We start from the raw sequence: 24,944 nt of genomic DNA, 5'->3' as shown, positions 1-24,944 counted from the left end.
CTTTCATCGACAAACTGGGCCACAGGTCTTCCACCAAAAATTATCACTGTATTGTCTAGATTTACACAGCGGCTTAGTAGGCTGGCTATGACCCTCATTTTCCTGTTAAAGGAAACTGAAGCCCAAAAAGGATAAGTTACTTGGTGCAACACCGCAACACATGAGTGGTGGAAATTCAGAAGTGGAGTTTAGATTCAGGGTCCAACTACCTCCTCAAACATGAGCAAGTCACTCCAGATTCAATGTATCCCATTTGAAAGCTTGGTTTTACACTGGGGTTTTCCTAGAGAGCACTGCAAATACCCATAAAAGAAAATCTCATTATGGTTTGCTTAACTAGCGCTTTAAATAAACAGAAATCAATAAGAAGCAATAAGAATCAATGAGAAGCAGCGTGGCTCAGTGGAAAGAGCCCGGGCTTTGGAGTCAGAGGTCATGGGTTCAAATCCCGGCTCCGTCAATTGTCAGCTGTGTGACTTTGGGCAAATCACTTAACCTCTCTGTGCCTCAGTTACCTCATCTTTAAAATGGGGATTAAGACTGTGAGCCCTCCTTGGGACAACCTGATCACCTTGTAACCTCCCCAGTGCTTAGAACAGTGCTTTGCACATAGTAAGTGCTTAAAAAAATGCCATCATTATTATTATTAATAAATCCCCAGCGATGATAAGTTGCTACTGCCAAACTGCTTCGAATAAAGTTAGAAGTTAATCTTTTGACCAGTTTCTTCAAACTCATTAGTCTAACATCGTAGCATTTTCTAGACAAGACAAAGAAGCTCTTTTCTAATCATACTGGATGCTTAATTGAGGCATATATCCAAAGAGGTTCTCCCCTTGCTAAGATAACTAGTTTCTACCTAAAAAAAAAAAAAACCTTCGCTACTCCAGGCACGTTTCATAAGGAAAGTTTTTGACTCTGAGTGTATGCTACCTTTCGAGCCTATCATTAGCTCTCCTATCATAAAGGGATCTTTGGGTGAGGTTTCCCAATTGATGCAGCGGGCTTCAACCCCGGGCCCGTAATCATTCACTTCCTTAAAATTCCCTGTAAGATGCTGCTATTTTAGTAGGGTTTTCTCCCTTTGAAATATCCCTAGATATTTATATCATCAACATCAATGGTATTTGAGTGCTTACTACGTACACAGTACTGTAGTACTGTACTAAGTGCTTGGGAGAGTACAATATAACAGAGTTGGCAGGCATGCTCCCTGCCCACAATGAGCTTACAGTCTATATGCGTGTATGTGTGTGCATACATGTATATTTTCTTTCATTTTTGTTTGCGCTTGAAGATTACATCAGTGACAGTCAAATCGAATCCTGCGAGCAGGAGTGACTGGAATAATAAATCTTTGCCTGACAGTGTATTTAATACCGTGGACACTTGAAGGGAGCCCTGTCCTGACTGACGTGTTCACTATTACAGAGCCTGTCACTGTTGGAGAGCTTGCTTCTGATATCATGTTCTTCCCTAAACCTCTGCTCAAAAAGAATAATTCCTTCACTACCTCACTGCCAAAAATCAGTTTGGTGGGTCTGTTGGCAGCTGTTTGCTACTGCGAATGACAGTGAGACTGCTTCACTGAGTCTTAATTTGTTGTCTCCTTCCTGATGAAGGAATCCTTCATCCTTGTTGTATCCTTCCTGATAAATAAATATTTATTTATTTATTTTACTTGTACATATCTATTCTATTTATTTTATTTTGTTAGTATGTTTGGTTTTGTTCTCTGTCTTCCCCTTTTAGACTGTGAGCCCACTGTTGGGTAGGGACTGTCTTTATATGTTGCCAATTTGTACTTCCCAAGTGCTTAGTACAGTGCTCTGCACATAGTAAGTGCTCAATAAATACGATTGATGATGATGATGATGATGACAGAGGTCTCTCTTCAGCCACAATCCAGGAGTTCCTTGAATATCCTGGTGCCACCCATTCCTAATCTACGTCCAGCCTATTGAAGATATCATCATCATCAAAAATGGCATTTATTGAGTGCTTACTATGTGCAGAGCACTGAACTAAGCACTTGGGAGAGTTGGTCAAAACGTTCCCTGCCCAAGGAATGTTTTATTATAATTAATTCTCCCAGTCACCAAGGCTCAGGGGGCTTTTAGAAAAGGTCTTGAGACTAGTAAAAAATAGTCACAAGTCTTGTTGGTTCTTAATGGTTGCTGCCAGTGGGATGAGTTCGAACTTTATATGGATAATTAATTGTATTTACCTAATTTGGCAGGTCATTAGAATTGGCAATCTACATGTTTGCTGGAGAGCATTTCAACAGTATAGGAACGGCTGAAGCATACCTTCTCAGGTGGATGGCTAGCTATAAGGTCTGTAGCCCTTTTCGTAAATACATTGGTGGAATACATATTTTTATATCCAACTGCAACTTCTTCTCCATCTCGAAAATCAAGGGCACATCGGGTGACATTCAAGCTTCTGATTAACACACAATGCTCGTGGGAATAGTAATCCTCGCTACCTAGGAGATATCCTAGAACAGGGATGGAAGATGAAAGCAGTCAGCACAGTACACAACTTCTTATGTAAACTAATGTTTCAGCATTTAATCGCCTAATGCACTGGATTACCCGTGACAAAGCTAATCAGAAGACAAGGCTAATAGGAGCAGGTCTCCTGAATGACTCTTCGTTTGACAAGATAAAGCGTCGAAAATGAATTTTGATGAGAAGCTCCCAACCTATTTGCCCACATAGGTCTTGAAAGGAGCAGTTCAGTAACCTCAGATGTATCTGGTTGACACCTATCACCTACGTAAAAAATTTCAGGCCTGGAACAAAGTAAAACCATCTGTCTAGGAAAGGCCTAGGGAAGAGAGACAAAAGTCCATGAATTATTTGTTCATGAAAATAACTGCATTTTTGACATCCCACTGTGCGATGCAAACAATACTAAAATCATTTTCAAAATGGGCAATTTAGGTTGTTCACAGGAACGACAGTCCTACATACAGTTAAGTCATCTCTAATCAGATACTGACACCAAATGGTGGAAGAAACAAATCAATTCTGAGAGAGAGAGAGAGAGAGAGAGAGAGAGAGAGAGAGAGAGAGAGAGAGAGAGAGAGAGAAACAGTGTACACAGTATCACTTAAAACGATGGTGGGGAGAAACCACAAAAAACACCCATATTCAGTACAGTAATCCTGAAATTAGGTGCCCATCTATTAAGCCAAATTTATCCTGGATAAATATATGATTAGTTGCATAACTTCACCATCAAACCTAAGTAAAGAAGTCTCCAAGACGGGTTGTTTTTGGAAATACTCCTGTTCTCTTTTCCTCAAAGGTTTTAATCAGCCGATCCTACTTCCTCTTGCTCTCTGCAGCCAAATCCTTGCAAACAGCAGAAACTGATCTTAAATAACAATACTGGAGTCGGCCAAAGATCTCCCCTGGCTCCAGAACTCTTGTCATGCAATACAACATAAATTATCAAAGAAAATGATTTGTTTTTGCACAACTCCTCATTTTCCATGATTCATCGAATTCTCAAAACATTACATGGGACTAATGCTTTTGTTTCCCGGTTAAATGATGTATGTGCAAAATCCACTGGGAAACAAAGAGAGAAATATATATTAAACACACTCAGGGAAATCTGTTCCCCAAAAGAGATGCTGTTTCCCTCCATATGGCTGAAGCAGCTGGCTGCTATTGTAACTTGCAAAGGAAAAGAAGAAATGTTCCCAAGAAAATAATCTGGGTCTTTACTTGGGTGAACAGGGACTTCTGGAGAACGGGGCTTTTTTTTCCTTGCTCCATAAATGAGGGACCAAGGGGAAGACCAGGATGTTGTATTTGTAAGGGATAGGTGGAGCTCGGCGAATCCATCTATTTGATATTCTTATTTTTATTAATACATATTTCCCACTCTAGACTATAAGCTCGCTGTGGGCAGGGAACATGTCTGCCAACTCTGTTGTACTTTCCCAAGCACCTAGTGCAGCGTGGCTCAGTGGAAAGAGCATGGGCTTTGGAGTCAGAGGTCATGGGTTCAAATCCCGCTCCGCCAATTGTCAGCTGTGTGACTTTGGGCAAGTCACTTAACTTCTCTGTGCCTCAGTTACCACATCTGTAAAATGGGGATTAAGACTGTGAGTCCCCTGTGGGACACCCTGTTCACCTTGTAACCTCCCCGGCGCTTAGAACAGTGCTTTGCACATAGTAAGCGCTTAATAAATGCCATTATTATTATTATTATTATCTAGTGCAGTGTGGTACACATCGTAAGCACTCAAAAAATACCACTGATTGATTGATCTGATACCCAGTGAAAAGATGTTAAGTACTAAAATTAAGATGATGCCAGGAAAATGCCAGCTACCTGTTCACATTCTTCTGCTCCATTAAGTTGTAAATACCTTAATTGCTAACCTGATGTCAAGTAATAAAATAATAATAATAGGAGTTACCCAGAGCTTGCCATCATTACCCAAATTTATAAACATTAATTTATGTTCTGAAAGCAATTAAATCTTGAGATGACTACTGCCCATGTCTTAAAAAAAGATAAGGGAGAGAGGAAAAAAACAAGAAAAATATCTGGGGCAATTCCATCTTTGGGTTTGTTTCATCACGACATCCAAAACTTAATTTGAATAATGGCAGCTGCCACTACAGTTATGTCAATCAATCAATCAATCAATCAATCAATCGTATTTATTGAGTGCTTACTGTGTGCAGAACACTGTACTAAGCGCTTGGGAAGTACAAGCTGGCAACATATAGAGACAGTCCCTACCCAAAAGTGGGCTCACAGTCTAGAAGGGGGAGACAGAGAACAAAACCAAACATACTAACAAAATAAAATAAATAGATAGGTACAAGTAAAATAAATAAATAGAATAATAAATATGTACAAACATATATACATATATACAGGTGCTGTGGGGAAGGGAAGGAGGTAAGATGGGGGGATGGAGAGGGGGATGAGGGGGAGAGGAAGGAAGGGGCTCAGTCTGGGAAGGTTGGGGGAAATTCAGAGCTGAGCTGTCCCTTCCGAGCACAATGCTCTGACAAAAGACACATGCACTAAAAGGTCAAAGGGGCAAATTTAGAAAAAAACCCCAAGGATTTAGTAGGAATTTGTTATTAGAATCAATCATGGTATCTTTGAGTGCTTACTAATGTGCACAGCACTGCTCTAAGCACTTGGGAGAGTAGAAGAGAAAGTATCAGACCCATTCCCTGCCCACAATGAACCTACAGTCTAAAGGGGGAGAAAGGCATGAATAGGAATAAATCATTTAAATATTTGCACCTAAGTGCTGTGGGGTTAAGGGTGGGGTGAATTCCAAATGTCCAAAGGTCACAGATTATAGAATTGTCGAACTATTTCCCGTAGGATACTACCATTTGTGGTAAAGGGGCTTCCTCATTCGTCTGGGGTGGGGAGGAAGGGAGAGAGAGGGAGAGAGAGAGAGAGACTGTGTGTGTGAGTGTGCGCATCATCACTGTACTTGAGTACAGTGATTGTGAGCTTTGATTTTTGGTCTCACGTTCTCACTGCCTGGTTATTTTTCACAATTCAAATGGATTGATGAGGGTAGATCAGAAGCTTCTTGAGGGCAGGAATCATATCTTCCAACTCTTGTACTTTCTAGACTGTGAGCCCACTGTTGGGTAGGGACCATCTCTATATGTTGCCAACCTGTACTTCCCAAGCGCTTAGTACAGTGCTCTGCACACAGTAAGCGCTCAATAAATACGATTGATTGATTGATTGATTGATTGATCAGTTCTCCTCCAAGGCAGAGGTGACTTTCTTGGCTCCTGTAACATAATGGCATCACACACATCATTTTCCCAAAGCCTATCCAAAGATCGTTTCTCTTAAGCTCGTTCTGGGAGGGGAATGTGCCTGTTATATTGTTATATGAGCCCAATGTGGGACGGGACAGGGACTGTGTCCAACCCCATTACCTTGTATCTACTCCGGTGCTTAGAATAGTGCCCAGCACATAGTAGCGCTTAACGAATACCATAATTATGATTATTCTCTCAAGCACTTATTACAGTGCTCTGCATACTGTAAGCACTCCATAAATACAACTGAATGAATGAATGAGTGGGCGTGCCCAACCCCCTGCTCCAGTGGCACTGCGTTCCCCTGCCAGATCCCTGTTAACATCGGTGCCATTTCCAAGTCCAGCGGAAGGAAGCTGGGCCCTTCTCTATATTTTTACCGCTTCCCCCTGGCATATTTTTACCGCCTGGCAGTGCCCCCCTTGCTCATGTACGGTCTGGAGCCGGCCATGGCGAGGAGGAGGCCAGACGCTTCTCCACCTGGCTCTCTAGCCCCGCTGCTCTCCAAGGTGAGTCTCGGTTCCAGTCCCGCCTGAGACGGGACCGAGCTGCCGCATGCCGGAGAGGGTTTATCGTTTCTCCCTCGGGTCCACAGCCGCTGGCATGCTCCACAGACGATACTTTTACCCTCCGCGGACTCTACGACATTGCGGGGAGACGGTAGCGGGACTGGGCCCACGGCCGCTGGGGTTTTCACGCACCCCGTAATCCACCGCAGCCGTGGGGCAGACGGCCCTGCTGCGCAATGTGGATGGCGACCTGAGCATCCTCGAACCCTAACCATTTGCCCCCAGAACTTCTACCAATTCCCATCGGGTGCCATCTCCTAGCCAATCGCAGAGCAAAATGGCACCCCAGGCAGCACCACTGTCCTCTCTTAGCAAGAGGGAGAAAAGACAGATTTTGGCTGGGGGGGGGTGTCTCTCTCCCTCCATTCATTTTAAAGGCAGCTCGTTCCTCAGGAACTGTGCCAGGGTAATAATAATAATAATAATGGCATTTACTAAGCACTTACTATGTGTAAAGCACTGTTCTAAGCACTGGGGGAGATACAAGGTGATCAGGTTGTCCCACGTGGGGCTCACAGTCTTAATCCCCATTTTACAGATGAGGTAACCGAGGCACAGAAAAGTGAAGTGACTTGCCCAAAGTCACACAGCTGACAATTGGCGGAGCCGGGATTTGAACCCATGCCCTCTGACTCCAAAGCCCGGGCTCTTTCCACTGAGCCACACTTAAAACACGTGAGCCAGAGACAACTTCTAAACACGGGCCCATGGGTATGTGTTCGACCAAGGGCATGGTTCAGACAACTTGGCTTGTCTGAACTTTTGATTCGAATTTCTGAAAACTTCATCAGACAACTGGGCGGTACTCTGCAGTGACCCACTGGGGAAGTGTGGTCATCCCTTGGAGGAATGAGCAGAACTATACTTTTTAAAAAAAAAATGGGTACGCTTACTATATGCCAAGCTCTGTACGAAGACCTTTAGCTCCTTGTAAAAGGTAACCACCTGCCTTCCAAAGAATCACACCTGCTACACTCTCAATGCAAGGAAAAGTTAAGGTAGGCAAAGTTGGGCTGACTGATTAGTTGGGCACTGAAGTTCCCACTTCTCGCTTGTGTTTAACAGGGTGCTTTACTGATAAAGCACGGGCCCGGGAGCCCAAGGACCTGGGTTCTGATCCCGGCTCCCACACTTGACTGCCGCGTGTGCCTTGGGCAGGTCACCTAACTTCTCTGTGCTTCAGTTTCCTCAACTGTACGATGGAGACTGAATCCCTGTTCTCCCTCCTACTTGGCCCGTGAGCCCCGTGTGGGACAGGGACCCTACCTGGCCTGATTAATGTGTATCTCTACCCCAGTACTTAGAACTGTACTCGACACACAGTAAACCCAATAAAAGCAAACAAATAAAAGAGCTACAGTTAGCAGTGAAAAGTCCCGGGTACTTTCATTACCGAAATACGAATCAAATCCTCGGCGGGTCGGAAGGCATTCTTTTCGGTACATGCCCAGGTGCCACTTCCCCACCATGTGGGTGGCATAGCCCGCCTCCTTCAGAAACTCGGGCAGGAGCTTCTCATCCAGAGGAACACAGTTAGGCTGGCAAGGCCAGATGATCTCGTGCTGTAGCCCGGTGTGGATCTTGAAAAGATAAATACAGAGTCAGGGGTTAGTAACGTCAAAAGTTTCAATGTTAGGCTGGCAAGGCCAGATGACCTGGTGCTGTAGCCCGGTGTGGATCTTGAAAAGATAAATACAGAGTCAGGTGTTAGTGATGTCAAAAGTTTCAATGTTAGGCTGGCAAGGCCAGATGACCTGGTGCTGTAGCCCGGTGTGGATCTTGAAAAGATAAATACAGAGTCAGGTGTTAGTGACCTCAAAAGTTTCAATGAGTCAGCAAGGGCCCGGGGAACAGAACCCGGTAAGGAAGACTGAGTAAAACCTTTGCTCGGTTTCTTCCTTCCTGCAGCAGGCCTAATGACTCTACTTTGGAGTCCAAGAAAAGCTGCTGTTTGTCCCCTGAAGTGGAAGCTCTCACGCTCAGAACGTTTCTCGCCTCTTCAAGGATCGAATACCTGCAGTTCTTAGCTCAACACAACGCTTGGCTTAATCGTTAGAAGTGATGGATGATTTTACAGTGTTCAGAAGAGAGCTCAATCCGTCCACCAGTGGGAATTTACTGAGGGCCCTTGTGCGCAAAACCTTCCAGGTTTTGGAGGAGTAGGACGATGTGTGCCAAGTGACATTTTCGAAAAACGATTGGGGCAGCAGTGAAGTCTGGACTAGAGAAGAGTCTGGAAATTGGGAAACCAGTGAGGAGGCTGATAAGCTTTGTCTAATCAAGTTACGATTAGCTCTTGGAACAGGGTGTGCCTTCATTTGGATGAGGAGGTTGCAGGGGGAGCCTGGAAATGTCGTGGAGGGAAAACTGGTGGGATTTAGCAACAGACTGAATGTGAGGGGAGAAAGACAGCTACTAAAACAAGATTGTTGCTAATGGTGGGGAGAAGGAAGGTGGGATAAAGGGGGACGTGGAAGATCAACTCGCTTCGATTAATTCTGAGGAAATTTTCCCAAGATGAAATACTGCTGATTCTGAGGATAATGTACCACTTATGGAGACCTGTATATATGTTTGTACATATTTATTACTCTATTTATTTATTTATTTTACTTGTACATATCTATTCTATTTATTTTGTTAATATGTTTGGTTTTGTTCTCTGTCTCCCCCTTCTAGACTGTGAGCCCACTGTTGGGTAGGGACTGTCTCTATGTGTTGCCAACTTGTACTTCCCAAGTGCTTAGTACAGTGCTCTGCACACAGTAAGCGCTCAATAAATATGATTGATTGACTGATTGATTGAGACCTGGTATTACTACTGCCTTAATTCCTTCCTTTCTATTAGAAGACTCAGATTCAAATCCTGCCCTCTCACACCTGATAAACACACAGGGAAAGGTGTTTTCAATTTCCTTAAAGTTACACAAAAGTCACAAAGAGGATGCGAGTTTGTTTCTGCCTTATCTAGGTGCCACAAACTCCAAATTCCTCTTAGTGTTTGCCCTTCCAGGCATACAGATAAATGTAGAGTTCTGAAAGTGTCCTCAAGAGAAAGTCAGCTTTGGAATTAAATAAATAAATAGTCTTCCAATTTAATGGAATTAAATTTTCATTAATTCTCATTGAAATGGAATTCATGGGAAGGATTTTCATCTAGGCTTTTCCTCTACAGAAAAAGCTTAGAGAAGCAGCGTGGCTCAGTGGAAAGAGCATGGGCTTGGGAGTCAGAGGTCATGGGTTCCAATCCCACTCTGCCACTTGTCCGCTGTGTGACTCTGGGCAAGTCACTTCACTTCTCTGGGCCTGTTACCTCATCTGTAAAATGGGGATTAAGACTGTGAGCCCATGTGGGACAACCTGATTCCCTTGTATCCCTCCAGCGCTTAGAACAGTGCTTGGCACATAGTGAGCACTAAACAAATGCCATTATTATTATTATTACAGGGACTTATGGTTACCTGCTCTCTTTCGGTGTGTGGGGATTTGGTAGCATTCAAGCAAGAGGGCACATATCCTGGACAGAGACGAGCGAAGAACTCCAATTACACCTGAAAAGTATTCCACAACTCGCCCTCCTCCCCACCTGAGCGGTTCATTTGTTCAGTCATATTCACTGAGTGCTTACTTTGTGCAGGACACTTTACTAAGCGCTTAGGAGAGTATGACAATAGACATTTCTTGCCCACAACGAGTTTACAGTCTAGAGGGACTGTTCACACCCAATGGAACAAAGGATGGATCTACAAAGTGTGACCTGGGGATTATTGTTGGCAGCAAACACACACCGTAATTTTTATTCCCTGGCACACGTAGCCCTCACAACTGCTCAGACAGTGAACCAACGGTCGTTGGCTTGGATCAGCGAGTGGGATGTTGCAACAAGTAGGCTGTGATGAAAAACGACCACATTTCTTGTAAAAAGCAGTTGTGCAGATGTGTGTTATCTGCTTAATCGGAACATGGATGGGTGGAGGGCGGCGGGGAGGTAAACACCAAAGAAAACCAAGAGCCTAGCTAGGATCGGATCCTGGCAGATTTACTGAGGAGGATGCTATGTGGATAAAAATGGAAATACATCAGTTAGACAGAAAATTAATTCTGATCACCACAAAGCAGTGCCAGAGAACGGTCTGTGATTTGGCTTTTTCTCACCAACAGGCAACACGCCAGGCTATCAGCTGAAGCCTCACTCCATTATCTATGGTAATAGCTGACAGGGAATTTGTTCCTTTCTGTCCTTAAGCATTTATTGGGCCGGACAGATTTATGACATTACTGGGAAAGCTGAAGCAAAATCCTGGACCACCCTCAAAGATGTGTTCCGGGTCTATTAGAGCATTTAACTATGGAAGCTGTAGGATTTATATGCTCACCAATCATTTCCAAAGCCTGGTCTAAACAGAATAGCTTAGCGGGTGACGGACTAGGGAAGCAGCGTGGCCTAGTGGATAGAGCCCGGGCCAGGGAGTACGGAGGACCTGGGTTCTAATCCTGCCTCGGCCACTTCTCCGCTGCGTGACCTTGGGCAAATCACTTCATTTCTCTGTGCCTCAGTGACCTCATCTGTAAAATGGGGATTAAGACTGTGAGCCCTGTGTGGGCCAGGGACTGTGTCCAACCTGATTAGCTTGGATCTACCCCAGCACTTTGTACAGTCCTTGGCTCATAGTAAGTGCTTAACAGATGCCATCGCTATTATTATTTGACCAAAGGAGAGTTTTATTCCCAAATTTCCCCGCACACCTCTATCCTCCTCCTCCTCCAGATCATCTCTCCAGTGCTGCTTCTCCATGGAAGTCCTTGCTTGGCCAGTAAAAGTCTCCTTGGGCACTGTAAACCCATGGGTAGAGCCCTGCAGGGCTCTCCATGCCCAAGCTGGCATGTTCTCCCCAGCACAGACCACCTTTCGGGGGTGGGGGGCACACACACACCACCAGCTCTGACTTCACTTCTGCCACAGCTGGGGCCACGTTTGGGAACATATGGGGTTTTCTACATGTCATTATTATTATTATTATTTTACTCCCCTCATTGTGGGGGCTGTTTTTCACAGCTTTCTTTTCTCAATCAGGCACACTGCTTTGGTGGGGTGGAGAGTGCCACCTCATTTCTGAGGCTTGGAATTCGCACATAGTAAGCGCTTAACAAATACCATCATCATCATCATCATCATTATGGCTTTGTGCGGCCTTTTGACTACCGTTTTCTCCTAATAGGTCACACCCATACCATACTGAATACTCCATTCACACTTTGATCCTTTGTGTCACGTTTTTCCTGACGAATAGGCCGCTTTTCCATTTTGTTTCTAGTGGCCTTTGGCTAAAATGCTCACGTGCTACCAAGTTGTGCCTGTCTGCCTCCATTACTAGCCACAGAAAAGCTTCAGAAAAGTTATGTTGCCAACTTGTACTTCCCAAGCGCTCAGTACAGTGCTCTGCACACAGTAAGCACTCAATACATACGATTGATTGATTAATTGATTCAGAAGTCACTGGAGATCCTGACCAGAGAAAGGCATAAAAGAATCAGGGGATCACAGTCACAGACATCAATCCAGCATGAAGTCTGGGGTACCTGAGGAAGAAACCTCCTTTGACCTACAGGCAGAAATTCCTACTATGGACAATGCTTAATCTATCGTAACTTTCAAACCTAGGCAGTGCCAAATGGCTATCCCAAAGGTCCCAGAATTGGGTCCGGACACAAATTACATTCAGTTCTGCCAGAATACTTGCTTTCACTACACATTTTGGCTAGAACGCGATAAAAAAATCAGGGAATGCTGAATGCTTAGTTCAAGATGTTAACAAATACCACTGATGAAGAGGAGAGAATGTTCTTCTGACAATGTGCAGGTCTGGGCTGTGTCTGACCTGATTATCTTGAATCTATAACTCCACTTAGTACAGTTCTTGGCTCTTAGAAAAGCACTTATTATCGTTACAGCAAGAAGAAACAGCTGGGTGCATGAATGGAGCAATGGGTAAATACTTCAGAGTGAGTTTTCCTTAATGTGGGTTCCTGCAAGAAGGCAACCCCACTGTTAAAGAACTGGAAATTGTCCTTGGCAAAAGAATATGTGTCGGGTAAAGAGAAAGAAATCGTGGCTCAATGGAAAAAGCACGGGCTTGGAAGTCAAAGGTCATGGCTTCAAATCCCCCTTCGCCAATTGTCAGCTGTGTGACCTTGGGCAAGTCACTTAACTTCTCTGTGCCTTAGTTACCTCATCTATAAAAATGGCGATTAAGACTGTGAGCCCCACGTGGGCCAACCTGATCACCCTGTATGCTCCCCAGCGCTTAGAACAGTGCTTTGCATTCATTCATTCAATTGTATTTATCGAGCGCTTACTGCATGCAGAGCACTGTACTGAGCGTTTGGGAAATACAAGTTGGCAACATATAGGGACGGTCCCTACCCAACAGTGGGCTCACAGTCTAGTCTTTACAGAGTAAGCACTTAACAAATGCCATCGTTATTATTATTATTAAACAACTGATGGGTGGTGGAGGAGGCAATGTCGTGGGGAAAACAAAACTAGATTTCCACCGCTCAGTGCCCCAATAAAACCTGCCAACTGGGCCTACAGGGGCACTGAATGCACATGAGTCAGGGACCTCAGGGAGGAATTGTACTCACCCCAGCGCCTAGTACAGTGCTCGGCATACAGTGAGCCTTCAAATGCTACTGCTCCACGGGCTGATGATGCATAATCTTTTCCCTCTCCGGGAAGAAGTCAAAATGCAGGTCTGCCGCAGCCCTTTCCAGGGTCACTGCCCTCTCCCTCACCACCCCACCGGGGTGATGTCTCCCTGGGGGAGGGACAGCTCTCTGGGGAAGGGGGGTCAGCTCTGTGGGAAGGGGATGGCTTCTTGAGGGGGAAAGAGGTGGGCAGCTCCATGGGGAGGAGTGTGGTTTCTTTGTGGGGAAGGGCAGGGAAGCTTCACCTCGCCCCCTCCTCCCTCACCTCCCTTCTCTCCTTCTCCATCCCAGCCCGCACCCTCAGCTCCTCCACCACCACTAACCTCCTCACTGGGCCTCGTCCTCGCCTTTCCCGCCATCAACCCCCAGCCCACATCCTTCCCCCGGCCTGGAATGCCCTCCCTCCGCACATTTCAATCGTATTTATTGAGCGCTTACTGTGTGCAGAGCACTGTACTAAGCGCTTGGGAAGTCCAAGTTGGCAACATATGGAGACGGTCCCTATCCAACAGTGGGCTCACAGTCTATATATACACATCAGCCAAGCTAGCTCTCTTCCTCCCTTCAAAGCCCTACTGAGAGCTCACCTCCTCCAGGAGGCCTTCCTGCACTGAGCCCCCTCCTTCCTCTCCCCCTCCTGCCCCTATACGTTGCCAACTTGTACTTCCCAAGAGCTTAGTACAGTGCTGTGCACACAGTAAGCGCTCGATAAATACGATTGATTGATTGATTCCCACACTGAGCCCCCTTTTTCCTCTCCTCCACCCCATCACCCCCACTCCCACCCTCTGCTCTACCCCCTTCCCCTCCCCACAGCATTCGTATATATTTATTACTCTATTTTATTTGTGCATATTTACTACTCTATTTTATTTGTACGTATTTACCACTCTATTTTATTTGTACGTATTTACTACTCTATTTTACTAATGATCATCATCATCATCAATCGTATTTATTGAGCGCTTGCTATGTGCAGAGCACCGTACTAAGCGCTTGGGAAGTACAAATTGGCAACATATAGAGACAGTCCCTACCCAACAGTGGGCTCACAGTCTAAAAGGGGGAGACAGAGAACAAAACCAAACATACTAACAGAATAAAATAAATAGAATAGATATGTACAAATAAAATAAATGAATAGAGTAAAAAATATGTACAAACATATATACATATATACAGGTGCTGTGGGGAAGGGAAGGAGGTAAGATGGGGGAGATGGAGAGTACATATTTATTACTCTATTTTACTAATGATGTATATATAGCTATAATTCTATTTATTCTGATGATACTGAGCCCTGTCGACTTGTTTTTTTTTTGTCTGTCCCCCCTCCCTTCTAGACTATGAACCTGTTGTTGGGTAGGGATTGTCCCTATTTGTTGCTGAACTGTCCTTGCCAAGCGCTTAGTCCAGTGCTGTGCACACAGTAAGCGCTCCATAAATAGGCCTGAGGGAATGATAAATGTACGAAAGAAAAGTCCCTGTGGGTGAGGCCGGCCTCTCCTCATCGTGTCCCCCCCTCCATGGCGGCCGGCCGCCCGGCCGGACCGGCTGAGGGGAAGCAGCCCATTCCCGCCACTTTGGGGAGCGGGGGCACGAGGGTGCGCGAGGCCGACGGCGTCGAGCATGCGCAGTGGCCGGGAGGCGGGCGGGGGCACGAGGGGAGGGCGGGGCTAGTGGAGTTGAGCATGCGCAGTGGCCGAGGGGCAGGCGGGCCCCGCCCCTGGGGGGAGAGGGGGCACGAGGGGAGAGCGGGGCCGGCGGCGTTGAGCATGCGCAGTGGCCGAGGGGCAGGCGGGCCCCGCCCCTGGGGGATCCGGGGAACGAGGGGAGGGCGGGGCCGGCGGCGTTGAGCATGCGCAGTGGCCTAGAGGCAGGCGGCGCCCCCCAGGGGGAGCCGGGGCACGAGGGGAGGGCGGGGCCGGCGGCGTTGAGCATGCGCAGTGGCCTAGAGGCAGGCGGGCCCCCCCAGGGGGAGCCGGAGCACGAGGGGAGGGCGGGGCCGGCGGCGTTGAGCATGCGCAGTGGCCGAGAGGCAGGCGGGCCACCCCCCCCAGGGGGAGCCGGAGCATGAGGGGAGGGCGGTGCCGGCGGCGTTGAGCATGCGCAGTGGCCGAGAGGCAGGCGGGCCACCCCCCCAGGGGGAGCCGGAGCATGAGGGGAGGGCGGGGCCGGCGGCGTTGAGCATGCGCAGTGGCCGAGAGGCAGGCGGGCCCCGCCCCTGAAGGAGCAGGGGCACGAAGAAGGGGCGGGGGCGAGGCGTTGAGCATGCGCAGTGGCCGAGGGGCAAGCAGGCCCCTCCCCTGGGGGATGGGGGCAGGAGGGGAGGGCGGGGCTAGTGGAGGTGAGCATGCGCAGTGGCCGAGGGGCAGGCGGGCTCCGCCCCAGGGGGAGCCGGAGCACGAGGGGAGGGCGGGGTCGACGGCGTTGAGCATTAGCAGGGCCCAAGGGGAAGGGGGCTAAGGGGCGGGGCCAACGGCGTTGAGCATGCGCAGTGGCCGAGGGGAAGGCGGGTCCCGCCCCTGGGGGGGGGGGGTACGAATAGGAGGCGGGGCCAGCGCTGTCGAGCATGCGCAGTGGCCATGGGGCAGGCGGCTAAGGGGAGGGGCCGCCGCCGCGGAGCATGCGCAGTGTCCGAGGGGCGGGGTCACGAGGGGAGGGCGGGGCTGGGGCAGTGGCCGAGGGGCAGGCGATTAAGGGGCGGGGCCGGCGTCATCGAGCACGCGCAGTGGCCGAGGGGCAGGTGGGCCCCGCCCCTGAGGGAGTGGTGGCCACGAAGAAGGGGACGGGGCCAACGGCGTTGAGCATGCGCAGGGCCGAGGGGAAGGCAGGCCCCGCCCCTAGGGGAGAGGGGACAGGAGGGGACGGAGGCGCCAGTGGAGTCGAGCTTGCGCAGTGTCCGAGGGGCGGGTGGCTAGGGGGCGTGGCCGGCGCAGCGGAGCATGCGCAGTGTCCGAGGGGCGGGGGCACGAGGGGAGGGCGGGGCTGGCGGCGTCGAGCATGCGCAGTGTCCGAGGAGCAGGCGATGAAGGGGCGGGGCCGGCGTCGTCGAGCACGCGCAGTGGCCGAGTGCCAGGCGGGCCCCGCCCCTGAGTGAGCGGGGTCACTTAGAAGGGGCGGGGCCGGGGCCGCGGAACATGCGCAGTGCCCGAGGGGCGGGGGCACGAGGGGAGGGCGGGGCCGGCGTCATCGAGCACGCGCAGTGGCCGAGGGCCAGGCGGGCCCCGCCCCTGAGAAGAAGGGGCGGGGGCAACGGCGTTGAGCATGTGCAGGGCCGGCGCCGCGGAACATACGCAGTGTCCGAGGGGCGCGTGACTAGGGGGCGTGGCCGGCGCCGTGGGGCATGCGCAGTGTCCGAGCGGGGGCCGGCGCCGCGGAGCATGCGCGGTGTCCGCGGGGGCGCGTGACTGGGGGCGGGGCCGGCGCCGCGGAGCATGCGCAGTGTCCGCGGGGCGCGTGACTAGGGGGCGTGTCCGGCGCTGTGGGGCATGCGCAGTGTCCGAGCGGGGCCGGCGCCGCGGAACATGCGCAGTGCCAGAGGGGCGGGGGCACGAGGGGAGGGCGGGGCCGGCGTCATCGAGCACGCGCAGGGCCGAGGGGCGGGTGACTAGGGGGCGGGGCCGGCGCCGCGGAACATGCGCAGTGCCAGAGGGGCGGGGGGCACGAGGGGAGGGCGGGGGCCGGCGTCATCGAGCACGTGCAGGGGCCGAGGGGCGGGTGACTAGGGGGCGGGGCCGGCGCCGTGGGGCATGCGCAGTGTCCGAGCGGGGCCGGCGCCGCGGAGCATGCGCAGTGTCCGGGGGGCGCGTGACTGGGGGGCGGGGCCGGCGCCGCGGAGCATGCGCAGTGCCCGAGGGGCGGGGGCACGAGGGGAGGGCGGGGCCGGCGTCATCGAGCACGCGCGGTGGCCGAGGGCCAGGCGGGCCCCGCCCCTGAGAAGAAGGGGCGGGGGCAACGGCGTTGAGCACGTGCAGGGCCGAGGGGCGGGTGACTAGGGGGCGTGGCCGGCGCCGTGGGGCATGCGCAGTGTCCGAGCGGGGCCGGCGCCGCGGAGCATGCGCAGTGTCCGGGGGGCGCGTGACGGGGAGCGGGGCCGGCGCCGCGGAGCATGCGCAGTGTCCGAGGGGAGCGTGACTAGGGGGCGTGTCCGGCGCCGTGGGGCATGCGCAGTGTCCGAGCGGGGCCGGCGCCGCGGAACATGCGCAGTGCCAGAGGGGCGGGGGCACGAGGGGAGGGCGGGGCCGGCGTCGTCGAGCATGCGCAGTGGCCGAGGGCCAGGCGGGCCCCGCCCCTGAGAAGAAGGGGCGGGGGCAACGGCGTTGAGCACGTGCAGGGCCGAGGGGCGGGTGACTAGGGGGCGGGGCCGGCGCCGTGGGGCATGCGCAGTGTCCGAGCGGGGCCGGCGCCGCGGAGCATGCGCGGTGTCCGGAGGCGCGTGCCTAGAGGGCGTGGCTGGCTCCGCGGAGCATGCGCAGTGCCCGAGGGGCGGGGGCACGAGGGGAGGGCGGGGCCGGCGTCGTCGAGCATGCGCGGTGGCCGAGGGCCAGGCGGGTCCCGCCCCTGAGAAGAAGGGGCGGGGGCAACGGCGTTGAGCATGTGCAGGGCCGGCGCCGCGGAGCATACGCAGTGTCCGAGGGGCGCGTGACTAGGGGGCGTGGCCGGCGCCGTGGGGCATGCGCAGTGTCCGAGCGGGGCCGGCGCCGCGGAACATGCGCAGTGCCAGAGGGGCGGGGGCACGAGGGGAGGGCGGGGCCGGCGTCGTCGAGCACGCGCAGTGGCCGAGGGCCAGGCGGGCCCCGCCCCTGAGAAGAAGGGGCGGGGGCAACGGCGTTGAGCACGTGCAGGGCCGAGGGGCGGGTGACTAGGGGGCGTGGCCGGCGCCGTGGGGCATGCGCAGTGTCCGAGCGGGGCCGGCGCCGCGGAGCATGCGCGGCGTCCGAGGGGCGCGTGACGGGGGGCGGGGCCGGCGCCGCGGAGCATGCGCAGTGCCCGAGGGGCGCGGGCACGAGGGGAGGGCGGGGCCGGCGTCATCGAGCACGCGCGGTGGCCGAGGGCCAGACGGGCCCCGCCCCTGAGAAGAAGGGGTGGGGGCAACGGCGTTGAGCACGTGCAGGGCCGAGGGGCGGGTGACTAGGGGGCGGGGCCGGCGCCGTGGGGCATGCGCAGTGTCCGAGCGGGGCCGGCGCCGCGGAGCATGCGCGGTGTCCGGGGGCGCGTGACTAGAGGGCGTGGCCGGCGCCGCGGAGCATGCGCAGTGTCCGCGGGGCGCGTGACTAGGGGGCGTGTCCGGCGCTGTGGGGCATGCGCAGTGTCCGAGCGGGGCCGGCGCCGCGGAGCATGCGCGGTGTCCGCGGGGCGCGTGACTGGGGGGGGCGTGTCCGGCGCCGCGGAGCATGCGCGGTGTCGGTGAGGCCGGGGGGGGGGGGGTCCCGCGGCGGCGCCCGCGCATGCGCGTTGGCCGTACCTGGTACCTGCCGGTGAGGAGCTGGCTGCGGGAGGGCGTGCAGAGGGGCTGCACGTAGTAGTTGTGGAGGCGGGCCCCGCCCAGCGCCAGCGCGTCCAGCCGCGGGGTGCGGAGGCCCGAGCCCCGGAAGCCCACGTCGTGCCAGCCCAGGTCGTCGGACAGCACCAGCACCACGTGCGGGGGACCCCCAGCCCCGCCCGCCCACCCCAGCCACAGCAGCAGCCCTAGCAACCGCAGCCCTAGCAACCGCCGCGGCCCTAGCAACGGCCGCAGCCTTAGCAACGGCAGCAGCATCCTCAGCCCCCCGCGGCACCCGGCTCGGCCCGCCCCCTGTCCCCGCCCCTCCGGAAACCCGCGGGCAGGGCAAAAACCAACCCCAACCGACACCAACACCCCCCCACACACACAACAATAATAATCATAATAACGAGGATGGCACTGGGGGAAGCCCAATCCTGTGAAGTCACCCCCGGGGCGCAACACTACGGAAGTCTGGAGTGGATTAGTCCCAAGCGCCTACCGCGGTGCGCTGCAAATCATCATCATCAATCGTATTTATCGAGCGCTTACTATGTGCAGAGCACCGTACTAAGCGCTTGGGAAGTACAGATTGGCAACCTAGAGAGACGGTCCCTACCCAACAGTGGGCTCACAGTCTAAAAGACTTAGCACAGAGAAAGCATCATGGTTTAGTGGAAAGAGCATGTTCAGGCAGTGTTTTCCCCCACTCCTCCAGAAACTCCAGTGGTTACCCCATTCAGCTCCACGGCAAACAGAAACTCCTCACCGTTGCCTTTAAAGCACTCCATCAGCTTGTCTCCTTCTGACTCACCTCCCTGCTCTCCTACAACCCGGCCCTCATCATCATCATCAATCGTATTTATTGAGCACTTACTGTGTGCAGAGCACTGGACTGAGCGCTTGGGAAGTACAAGTTGGCAACATATAGAGCCGGTCCCTACCCAACAGTGGGCTCACAGTCTAAAAGGGGGAGACAGAACAAAACCAAACATACTAACAAAATAACTCACACTTCACTCCTCTAATTCTAACCTTGTCACTACAAGTCGATCTCATATATCTCACGGCTGACCTCTTGTCCACACCCTGTGTCTGGCCTGGAAAGCCCTCCCTCATTATATCAGACAGATAATACTCTTCCTGTATATATGTTTGTACGTATTTATTACTCTGTACCTATCTATTCTATTTATTTTATTTTGTTAATATGTTTTGTTCTCTGTCTCCCCCTTTTAGACTGTGAGCCCACTGTTGGGTAGGGACTGTCTCTGTATGTTGCCAACTTGTACTTCCCAAGCGCTTAGTACAGTGCTCTGCACATAGCGCTCAATAAATACTATTGATGATGAGGATGATAGTAAGCGCTTAACAAGTATTATCTCGGCTCTGCCACTTGTCAGCTGTGTGACTTTGGGCAAGTCACTTCACTTCTCTGGGCCTCAGTTCCCTCATCTGTAAAATGGGGATGAAGACTGAGCCCCACGTGGGACAACCTGATCAACTCATATCCTCCCCAGTGCTTAGAACAGTGCTTTGCACATAATAAGCGATTATTATTCACTGACAGCTGCCGCCTTGGGCCACTGTTGGCCTTGACCTCCTCTGTCAGAGCATAAAAAATGCCATCATCATCATCATAAGCGCCTCATGGTCACAGAATACACCTCATGTTCTTGTCATTCTCTCCCAAAAGCTTAGCACGGTGCTTTGAATCCAGTGGGAACTCAGTGAATGGATCAACTCTTCTGCACTGGGATCTGAAAAGTCTGGCCTATTCTCAAGATCTTCACATTAGGAATTTTCATGAAGGTTTATTCCATTTTATCAGTATAGAATTCATTGCGTGTTTCACATTCTACTCTACTTCGGTAACTGGAAGAAAAAACAACAACGTTTGGGCATTCTAGCCCATAGAGTGATTGATGGTGTCACCTTTTAGATAATAATATTTCTGATTGGTTCAGCAAACTAGACCCAAATCATTTCTGAAAGTATGACAAAAAGCTAATTTCCAGATGGATTTTTCACTCACAGCACTACTCTGTGCAGGCCCGTCGACTCCTATATTTTATTTTGACCTGTGTTGTAAAATGATATTCAGCATGGCACAGCGTGGTGTCAGCTTGCATTAATTCCTTCCCACTGATAGGTGTTCATTATTCAAACTGTGTTTCTACCATCTCAAATCTTTTTAAGCTCAGCTTCTTCCAGAGTGCTTCCAACTTTCGATTCCCCGGGAAGACTGTTCCTGCTAGCAGTTTTTATTCTGAAACGACCTTGCAAAAGGACAATTATGGGGTCCCGCCTCAGGTATCTCCAAGACAGGCAATATGAAAATAATGAACATTTTGTACAATTAAAAACATTTCTGTTTCTGGAAAAAAGATGCCTCTAAGTTATTCCACGATTATTCGTTTTGGGGGGTTTTTAATGGTATTTGTTAAGCACTTAGTCTCTGCCAGACACTGTACTAAGCGCCGGGGTGGATACAAGATAATGGGATTGGACACAGTCCCTGTGGCACATAGGGCTCACAGTCTTAATCCCCGTTTTTACAGATGAAGTAACTGAAGCACAGAGAAGTTAAGTGACTTCCCCAAGGTCACCCAGCAGACCTACTGGCAGAGCTGGGTCGAGAACCCAAGTCCTCCGTGCCCTTTCCACTGGGCCATACATCTCTTTCCAGGAATATTAAAAAAATATCTGTTCATATGCGAAAGGCTTGTGCCATACAGGAAAACCCTTGATTTACTATCCTGCGTCCTACACCCGAGTAGTAGTAATATCTAATCTTCTTGTTTATCTGATATAATACAAAGTTTTAATAAAAATGGTAAACTTGACTACCCAACTCAGTGTCTGGATACCTGGAAAACTGATCATCAAAACACAGGGCTACAGGTCAAATTTGGGCCCCACACAAACAGAAAAGCTTAGACGCACAATAAGCTGTTTCAAATAACGGCACAGACGTATTGATTTAGTCGACAGATTATTAAAGAAATTGAACAGTAAAATTAGAGTTATTTGAAAAATCATTTTCTGAAAAATGCGCCCAGATAATCTGCAGAGAAGAGAAACCATGGAAGTTTGCTGTTCAGAGAGAATCTTTCACCTTGGATTGCTTGGTTTGGAAACTCTCAATCTCCCCAAGGAAAATCCTTCTGTTCTTATAACACAGAGAAGGGGGGTCAATAGGACATTCAGATTAGGTTTTTTTTTTTTGAATTCAGTTCAACAATCCACTTCAGTCCACTGCAAAATATATTCCTAAAGAGAACTATTTCTACAGTGGTCTGATTTGATTTGCTTTGTGTGATTAGAACAGAGCTACAGCAGTGGCTGCTTATTTGAAGGCCCTTATTTTTTCACATGCCATTTTGGCCCTTCTTCTGAAGGCGGTTCCTGGTTGGCTCCGTTAGCACTAATGGTTCCCGTATGATGACTGCTGGATAATTTTTGCCTAGGAGCTCAACTTCCACCTTTTGTCCCACTTTACTGAGTTCCACGGGGACGTAGGCAAAAGCCAGACTCTTCTGGACACTATAACTGTAAGTCCCAGATGTCGTGTTACCTACAACCTGAAAAATACAACACAAGACATTTCTATAATAATAATAATGGTATTTGTTGAGCACTTATTCTGTGTAAGGCACTGTACTAAGAGCTGGGGTGAATGCAAGGAAATTCAATCGTATTTATTGAGCGCTTACTGTGTGCAGAGCACTGTACTAAGCGCTTGGGAAGTACAAGTTGGCAACACATAGAGACGGTCCCTTACCCAACAGCGAGTTCGCAGTCTAGAAGGGGGAGACGGACAACAAAACAAAACATATTAACAAAATAAAATAAATAGAATAAATATGTACAAGTAAAATAAATAAATAAATGGAGTAATAAACATGTACAAATGGGGCTGGACACATTGGGGCTGGGCTGGGGAGGGCCTCTCCCCTTCTCCATCCCCCCCATCTTACTTCCTTCCCTTCCCCACAGCACCTGTATATATTTATATATGTTTGTACATATTTATTACTGTATTTATTTTACTTGTACATATCTATTCTATTTCTTTTATTTTGTTAGTATGTTTGGTTTTGTTCTCAGTGTCCCCCTTTTACACTGTGAGCCCACTGTTGGGTAGGGACTGTCTCTATATGTTGCCAACTTGTACTTCCCAAGTGCTTAGTACAGTGCTCTGCACACAGTAAGCGCTCAATAAATACGATTGATTGATTGATTGATTGATTGATTGGACACAGTCCCTGTCCCTCATGGGGCTCACAGTCTTAATCCCCATTTTACAGATGAGGGAACAGGCCCAGAGAAGTGACTTCTTGCCCAAGGTCACACAGCAGACTCGTGATGGAGCTGGGATTAGAACTCAAGACCTTCTAACTCTCAGGCCTGTGCTCTATATACACTTATTATTTCTCTCAATCACCTCCCCCATGTCACTGCCTTTCTGGGTTCTACTTCTCAGCTTTTTGTGGAGTGAGTGAAGCCGCGCTGCATTTGGAAAAAGGACGCTGAGAGCCCTGTGCGGAGGACTGGGGTAGACAGGGCTCATGGGGGGAGGGAGAACAAGAGCAGCAGCGTGGCTCAGTGGAAAGAGCCCGGGCTTTGGAGTCAGAGGTCACGGGTTCAAATCCTGCCTCTGCCAATTGTCAGCTGCGTGACTTTGGGCAAGTCACTTATCATCATCATCAATCGTATTTATTGAGCGCTTACTATGTGCAGAGCACACTTAGACTGTGAGCCCACTGTTGGGTAGGGACTGTCTCTATATGTTGCCAACTTGTACTTCCCAAGCGCTTAGTACAGTGCTCTGCACACAGTAAGCGCTCAATAAATACGATTGATTGATTGATTCTCTGGGCCTCAGTTACCTCATCTGGAAAAGGGGGATGAAGCCTGTGAGCCCTCCATGGGACAACCTGATCACCTTGCCAGTGCTTAGAACAGTGCTTTGCACATAGTAAGCACTTAATAAATGCCATTAAAAAAAAAACAAAAAAAACAAGCTATACTATCCCTGGAGTTCACAGAGGAGGAAACTGAGCACAAAGAGCGTCAGTGACTTGCCCAAGGTCACACAGCAGACGAGTGGTGAAGTCAGGATTAAAACCTAGGTCTCTCGACTCCCAAGTCTGTGCTCTTTCCACCACGCCAAGCTGCCTCTGACAATGGGGTAGGGGAGCCCAAGCTGTGTAGACTCGGATGCTTCCGTGGTGGCTGAAAATTGTTACTTGGCCCCTGTAGGATGCTCCCACGGTGGCAGGCAGGGTATTTTTAATGTCCCTCGCTGGATGCTTCTATTCAACCTTATTTCCATCAACACTCCAGAATGCCTGGGGTTGGCAGAGAGGCCAAGAAGGGAACAGATCCAATCAATTTCTTGGGAATACTGAGGAGTTCAAATTGGTGGGGGGCGTGGGGAGGGGCTCGTTACAAGCCTTTGGACCGAACACGTAACTCTGAACTAGGCTCACGATTTTTAGACGATGAAGAAAAGAACACCGCCGAGTCTCTTTGTCATCCTCTTCCCTCAACTCTGCCGTCGCTCGACAAAAATCCAACCGAAACTTCCCCAGTGGAAATCAATGCGATCTTTCGATTCATTCACTCATTCAATCAATCATATTTATTGAGCGCTTACTGCGCGCAGAGCACTGTCCTGAGCGCTTGGAAGTTGCTCAGTTGGGTGGCGGGGTCGGCAATTCCCACTTGGAGTTGCCGCCTATTTTTTTTACGAGGCTTTTAATTCTGAATTCCCTCTTTTACCTTTCAAGAGCCAACCATTAAAGAGATCAGACTGAAGGCCTGCCTCAATCGTTCCTCTCCCTTTCTTTGCACCCTATAATCCATAATATTTATATTTGGAGATTTATCATTCAATCGTATTTCATTCAATCATATTTGTTAAGCGCTTACTGTGTGCAGAGCACTGCACTAAGCGTTTGGGAGAGTACAATACAACGATAAACACATTCCCTTGCCCCCAACGAGATTACAGTATGCTGCTTTTTTGTATGTAGGAGTCACCGAGCAGCGTCAGGGGAATGAAATTGTTTCCACTTCTATCCTTGCGTCCCCCTAGCAGCGCCCGTTTGTGTTAGATCAATTAATCAATCGTATTTATTGAACGCTTGCTGTGTGCAGAGCACTGTACTAAGCGCTTGGGAGAGTACAAACCAACAGAGTTGGAAGGCCTCTTCCCTGTCCACGCATTTCCTGCCAATCGTTCCCTGCCCACAACAAGCTTACGGTCTAGAGATATTTTCTAGATCCATTTTCCCTTTCATCACCGCTCGCGGGATTTGAACTCGGACTATTCCATCATTA

The 24,944-nt window shown here is 50.4% G+C and overlaps 2 protein-coding genes across 2 annotated transcripts in view; both read right to left on the bottom strand.

The window, feature by feature from the left end:
- ARSB (arylsulfatase B) overlaps positions 1 to 18,872 on the bottom strand; it is a 143,954-nt gene extending 125,082 nt beyond the window's left edge. Inside the window, exons 1-3 of the mRNA XM_038765558.1 lie at positions 18,579 to 18,872; positions 7,797 to 7,983; positions 2,310 to 2,500 (exon numbers count right to left, since the gene is read on the bottom strand). Coding sequence (XP_038621486.1) covers positions 2,310 to 2,500; positions 7,797 to 7,983; positions 18,579 to 18,872 — 672 coding nt within the window. The remainder of the gene's footprint in view (positions 1 to 2,309; positions 2,501 to 7,796; positions 7,984 to 18,578) is intronic.
- Positions 18,873 to 21,625: 2,753 nt separating this feature from the next.
- DMGDH (dimethylglycine dehydrogenase) overlaps positions 21,626 to 24,944 on the bottom strand; it is a 64,321-nt gene continuing 61,002 nt past the window's right edge. Inside the window, exon 16 of the mRNA XM_038765484.1 lies at positions 21,626 to 22,180. Coding sequence (XP_038621412.1) covers positions 21,968 to 22,180 — 213 coding nt within the window. The 3' untranslated portion in view covers positions 21,626 to 21,967. The remainder of the gene's footprint in view (positions 22,181 to 24,944) is intronic.

Source organism: Tachyglossus aculeatus, chromosome 23 (genome assembly GCF_015852505.1).
Source record: "Tachyglossus aculeatus isolate mTacAcu1 chromosome 23, mTacAcu1.pri, whole genome shotgun sequence".
In the NCBI taxonomy this organism is placed as follows: Eukaryota; Metazoa; Chordata; class Mammalia; order Monotremata; family Tachyglossidae; genus Tachyglossus; species Tachyglossus aculeatus.
The sequence above is the reverse complement of the archived record's forward strand: the minus strand, read 5'-3'. Positions and strand labels throughout refer to the sequence as shown.